We start from the raw sequence: 6,072 nt of genomic DNA on the forward strand, positions 1-6,072 counted from the left end.
AAATAAGAATTTATATATTTTTGCCTATTTGCTTCCATTAAAAAATAGAAGGTGTTAACTTCAATGTATTTTTCACAAGTTGGAACCTGAATTAAATCAAAACCTTACATGTCCTTTCTTACAGCATTTTATAGTCTCAGAGCATCATATAAACTCTTAGTGGATTAACTGAACTGTGACTAAGCCATTTCCTTGGATTTCTGGCTACCAGATTCAAGACTGAAATTTCAATCAGCAGGAACTGCTTGTGTCCCTGAGATGTGGTCTTAAAACTGAACCAGCAGTGGTCACCATTTGTCCCATACAAGTACAAGGAGGGGAGAGGGACTCAGAGAATGGGGTGGTGCAGGGATGCTGGAAGGAGTAAGGCAGTAGGAAGCTGTGGACAGTATTTGGAGTGGTGGCAGAAGAAAACCACAGGTGAGGCGAGTTGCTTAACCTGACAAAGTGCTCTGGTTTCTCCTGGTATGAACACTTACTACCTTGTAGCTGCTGCCTGCCTTACTTGTGAAGAAAGAACTGTGAAGGGGCTGAGGAGGGGTCTACAGAGGGGTCTGAGGTGGAGGTTTGTTCATCCCAAAGTGTCTCTGTTCAGGAACTGATGCCTTTCCTCCCTCTAGAGCAGAGTGCTGTGGGCACTGAGCTTCATCCCCCAGAGCATGTGGCAGCGGGCACTGTCACACCAGCTGAAGCACTGCTCTGATGTAGGATGGCAGCTCCTGTGCTCTATAAAAGTCAGGCAGCTCAGATGTAATAAGTCCTTTTCGAAAGGGAGCTCTATATATTATGCATGAAGTTTTAGAACTGAGAGAGAGAAGATTTCAGTTCATTAGAGTTGAAAACTCCTGCAAATCCCTCAGGCTTTGCAAAACCATCTGGCACACGTTCCACTCTGTGCACTCCTTTCTGCCTGATCTCTTGCCTAGTGCAGGCACTCTATTCTTTCCTAACCTCTTTTTCCTTTGCTTTCCTGCCTACCCCACCAGTGCAATCACAGCTCTTAAAACATCAAGTGAAGGCAACAGAGGGGAGGTAATAGAGATGTGTGGGGAACTCTGCCTGCATGAAAATGTGTTGTAATTGGAGACACTGTAACAAAAGCCTTTTAGGCTGTGGTGCTTGATCCCAGCCTCTGACTATAGAGCCAGAGTGGTGGTTTTACTCTGGTGGATTTACTCTGGTTTTACACTGTGCCAGAGTAACAGTGTTCAGTATGACCCATCCGCGGCACCAAAAGCACTTGCTGCCATTCTGAACTGCCAACACTTGCCATGATTGTGGGGTTGCAATGTTGTCCATGTACTTCCTAGCTCAAGGGGAGATAAGGAGCAAGCAGCAGTGTTCCCAGACCATGCAGTGCATCCAGCAGTGTGGGGTGTGATGGCTGGGGAGAGCTGCCTCAGCAGCCATGGCTCTAGTGTCTTACCATCTTTTATCTGTCTTCTTGCAGGAAAAGCTCAAGTATTTCCCTGTGTGCGTGAGCACCAAAATTCACCAGGAGGATGATGCAGAAGAAGGCCTTGGCAGCCTTCCCAGGAACATCAGCTCCCTCAGCTCCCTGCTACTCTTCAATACCACCGAGAACCTGTGAGAGCTGGAGCAGTGCTGTGCTGCTCACCTGCCCCTGCTTGTCCTCAGAGGAGCTTTCCCTTCCTCAGGCATAGCAGTGACTGCTTGCTTTGCTGGGGATTTTACCTACCAGGCTCTTGATAGGACAGGGTTTGATACTTCTCTGCTGGCTTCCAGCTGGGAACCTTCCCTGCTCTTTGCCTTGGGTGGAAGCAGTTACTTTGTCCATACCTGATCCTCTACTCACCTGATTCAACCCAATTTTGCACTTTCTTTGCTTAGTTCTTCCTGTGGTTCATCTAATTTCTTTCCAGCCTTGAGATGTGCAGTCACTCCTGCCCTTCTCTGCCCTGCGTGCCAGCTTAGGTACTGCTTCTTCTCCTGACAATTCCTCACAGCATTACTTTACTGCTTTTGCTGCTTTAATGTCTCCACCACCTCCCTCACTGCAGTTTCCTTTCCCACTCACATCATGGTTCTTCTTTCTGCTCTTATTGAAGAGCTACTTTAAGCTCTTCTTGAGCTTTCAGCTGCTGGACCTTGTCTTTCTTCTCCTGAGCCATGAATCATTTCTCCTTTTTGTCTGTCCTCCTGGACCCTGAGTGACAAGTCACTGGTGTCCTGCTGCAGACTGTAGAATGGTTTCAGGTCATGTGGTGGAAAGGGGAGAGCTTGGTCCTGGTGGCACTACAGTGGAGCTTTGCTTTAGAATTAGTCTGGAGGCTGCACTGGCAGGGTGGGGAGTGCTTGCCTCCTGGTTGTGAAGGGGAAAGGCAGAAAAATGGAGCCAAAAGAAGGAACCTGGAAGCCCAACATGTTCCATCTTTATGAGTAAAGCCAGGTCTCTGCCTCCAAGGCCCTCTTGTGTACACTGTTTTTTCTGGCCTTGGCTCTCACTAAAATACTTGTTTTCTGCCCTTAGGTACAAGAAGTATGTGTTCCTGGATCCCCTGGCTGGAGCAGTGACCAAGACCCATGTGGCGCTAGAAACAGAGACAGAAGAGAAGCTCTTTGATGCACCTCTCTCCATCACCAAAAGGGGACAGCTAGACCGACAGGTGAGAGGCAGCTGCTTACATTTCAGAGGGCTGTGCTCAGCTCTCTGAAAAGAGAGGACTTTGATAGGGTGGTGAGCAGGTAGGACAAAAGCCCCTTACAGGGCTGCGGAGGATTCATTTACCAGAAGGACCTTGCCTGGTTTTTGCTTGAGGTCCTGGAGTGAGCTTGGTGAGTGAGACAAAAGCCTCACACTTGGCAGGCATTTCTCTCTGCTCAAGCCTTTGTTGAGTGGTGAAAGGAGAGTAATGGGATGGGATATCAACTCACCTTGCTGCTTCACCTCAGGGCTGTAGGGAGGTTTGGAGGATTTATCACTTGATCAGCTCCCTTGTGCCAACTCCTGAGCCTCAGAGTCTGAGGGTGAGGTGCCACTGCTGGAAGGTCCCTGGGGTGAAGTGTGGTCCCATCATTCCTGCTGGGAAGAGGTGCCTACTGGTGCAAACAGAAGGGCCAGCCAGACTGAGCAAAGGGCTGTGCTTGGTGTACACATGGGGCAGGCAGTGCACCAACCCAGTTGCCCCAACATGTGACTGGTACCTGGCACCTTATAAAGACCATTGCTGGGGTGTACCAGCTTTGCTGGGCCTGGGAAAAGGAGCCTGGGAATCATTTGCTCATCACGTTGGACTGGAGGATATAATGTATGTAGCGATATAATGTATATAGTGAACAAACTCTTTATTCACAGTGCACCATCACTACTGTGTTGCCTGTGTGTTAAACACAAAAGCAAACCCCTGGAACTATTGGGTTGTGCTTCTGCATTTTAATCCTGGAAATGGTTCAGACACTATCCTCTTCTGGAGGAGAAGGGACTGGTTTGTTTAGGCTGCAGCAGTTAGTGCATGAACCCTTCAGAGTTCACGTGCTACTGTGAAACTAAGAAGGGTCCTGCACTTCCTCCTCCTGCAGCCTACCTTTCCCAAGCCTGGCCTGCAGGAGGTAACCTCTAAGCACAGAGGTGTAGGGGTAGCTGATGCACCAAGGTACACCAGCCCAGCTCTGACTGCTGCCTAGGTTGTTCCTGCAGTGCCCCTGTTTGCAGCAAGCACATAGTAACTGCCTTACCTTGTTGGTTTGGGTTTCTTTAGGTTGCTGAAAATTACTTCTATGTGCCAGATCTGGGCCAGGTCCCTGAGATTGATGTGCCCTCCTACCTGCCAGACCTGCCTGGCATTGCTGCAGACCTCATGTACAGCGCTGACCTGGGCCCTGGCATTGCACCCTCTGCCCCCAGCAGTGCAATTCCAGAGCTGCCCACTTTCAACACTGAGTCGGTGGAGCCTTTGCAACCAGGTATTTTCAATCTCTGATCCCAGGACCCTATGAAGGAGGAAGGCAGGGATTGCTAGAAAGTGGAGATGGGGCAGAAGGTCCCTTGGGAGAAATTTTAAGATGGATGATGGATGTTGCACCTGTGGCTTAGGCCTGAGGGAAAGCTGCAGCCTGCTCAAGTTCTGGCCTGACTGCAGCCCCTTCACCTCCATCCCCTTCTCTCTGCATAGCTAGGGAGGAGGGAGCACAGTGTGTGTGTCAGCCTGGTGGGATGCCCTTGTGCAAGTGGGATGCAGCTGGGAAGGGAGAGTAGGGGAATCTCAGACTCTTGCCTTGGCCCTGGCTGCTGTTAAGAGATGGTGCACAGAGCAGGAGTGCTCTACTGCAGGTGCTGAGGTCTCTGATCTGTTGCTGCTGAGGTGTGTGAAGCTCTGAGCTGAAACTGGGACTCTTCAGATACAATTTCTTTAATATTTCAGATCTTCAAGATGCTAAACTATTGCCACCTCCTCCCCCTCCACCTCCCCCACCGCCTCCTGTTGTGCCAACTCCGGTGCCTCCTCCACCGCCCCTGCCCCAGCCCACGGCACCCTTGGAACCAGCTCAGGCAGTGAGTGAGGAGAGCAGCAGCACAGTGCCTGCAGGTAAGGGCTGGGCTCCTCCACAGCTGCACCAGCCTCCTTCCCTTCACCTGTGTTCTTGGGGGCCTTCCCAGCCTTCCAGCAGGGGAGGAGGTACAGTGGGATGAGAGGCTGTCAAGGTCTTGGAGTAGCCCTTGCCATGGGAATTTGGTTGGGCCTGTCGCTGATGCACTGACCCATGTCTGCTGCCTGTCCTTCCTGTCCCTGCAGCTTCAGTCCAAGGAGCCCCAAAAGAGGTGGTGAACCCCTCCACTGGGCGTGCCAGTCTCCTGGAGTCCATCCGCCAGGCCGGGGGCATTGGGAAGGCCAACCTTCGCAGCGTCAAGGAGAGGAAGCTGGAGAAAAAGAAGCAGAAGGAACAAGAACAAGGTGCTGAGACTCTTTGGCAGAATTTCTTTTCATTGCCCAGGCTGGGGAAGCATTGGGTCTGGGGGCAGGCAGGCAAGTCAGGAGCACAGTGAAGTCACAGAGCAGAAAGGAGTTGTCTCCTCACAGGCTGGTGGAGTCTCAGGTGTTCACCACTCAGCCAGAGCTCTGTGAACTTGCTAAACCCCACTGGCCCAAAGGGCATCTGTCCCAGGGCTTGTGGGGAAGTTTCACATGTGATGCACAGGAGCAGGCACACAAATGAAACCCTGGGGGACAGGGCTGAACCAGTTTAAGCACCTTGGCTGAGGTGAATTCCACTCAATAGAATTCACTCAATTCATTCCTCAATGAATTCCACTCTTGGTTTTCCCCAGGAGATGCCATTAACACTGCTGTGCCTAGTGTTTTCCTGACCTGAAAATGGACTGTAGTTTTGGGGTGTCATACAAAATTAGAGGTTTGGAGTTTTTTCTTTAATCTGAAGGCAGTATTGCAGGGAAATGCTTTTGCCATAGTGCTTAAGTCAGACTAATCTTTCTTCACTGACTTGTTCTGCTCTGTTTCAGTGAGAGCTACGGGACAAGGTGGAGATTTGATGTCAGACCTGTTCAACAAGCTGGTGCTGAGGCGCAAAGGTACTGTCCTGCAATGTGGGCTTCTTCCCCTAGCAAAGACAGAGAGCACTCCCTGGTACCCAGGTTGTGTCAGCCACAGCCTTGGAAACAGGAACAGAGATTTTCCTGGGCAGTGTACCACAGTATAGCTGGGAGTGTCTTTGCAGAGAATGAGCAGAGGAATCTCCACCTCAAGTCCAGCTGGAGGCACTGGAGGAGTTTGTATGTTTCAGAGGATGGACCCTGAAAGCTGCTTGTGCAGAAGGGACAGCAGTGTCTTTTCTGATCCAGTGCTTGGGCAGCTGGCCCACTGCCAGAGGCCCATATGGGCACTTGAGATGCCATGGGAGGTTTCTGGGGCATTTAGATTGAAGGTCACACCTCAGTGCTGGACAGATGACAGCAGGGACTTGCTCAGGGGGAGCTGCAGTTGAACCTTGGCATAAGACTATGGCAGCATTAAACATGTTGGCTGTTCTGGTTACCTGGGTGGTGAAAGCATGGCTTTCCCCCTCCCCTTTGCTGAATCTCTTTGGTCTCTAGTC

At 50.8% G+C, this 6,072-nt stretch overlaps 1 protein-coding gene across 5 annotated transcripts in view; it reads left to right on the forward strand.

Annotated features, from left to right (window-relative positions):
- The window catches only part of WASHC1 (WASH complex subunit 1), a 38,120-nt gene that overhangs the window by 30,853 nt on the left and 1,195 nt on the right, over window positions 1-6,072 (forward strand). For all 5 annotated transcript variants that reach the window (XM_077178228.1, XM_054630966.2, XM_054630971.2 and 2 more), the window contains 6 exons: window positions 1,451-1,587; window positions 2,492-2,627; window positions 3,720-3,924; window positions 4,383-4,547; window positions 4,755-4,913; window positions 5,480-5,548. In XM_077178228.1, coding sequence (XP_077034343.1) covers window positions 1,451-1,587; window positions 2,492-2,627; window positions 3,720-3,924; window positions 4,383-4,547; window positions 4,755-4,913; window positions 5,480-5,548 — 871 coding nt within the window. The remainder of the gene's footprint in view (window positions 1-1,450; window positions 1,588-2,491; window positions 2,628-3,719; window positions 3,925-4,382; window positions 4,548-4,754; window positions 4,914-5,479; window positions 5,549-6,072) is intronic.

The sequence above is a fragment of the Agelaius phoeniceus genome, chromosome 5, assembly GCF_051311805.1.
Source record: "Agelaius phoeniceus isolate bAgePho1 chromosome 5, bAgePho1.hap1, whole genome shotgun sequence".
In the NCBI taxonomy this organism is placed as follows: Eukaryota; Metazoa; Chordata; class Aves; order Passeriformes; family Icteridae; genus Agelaius; species Agelaius phoeniceus.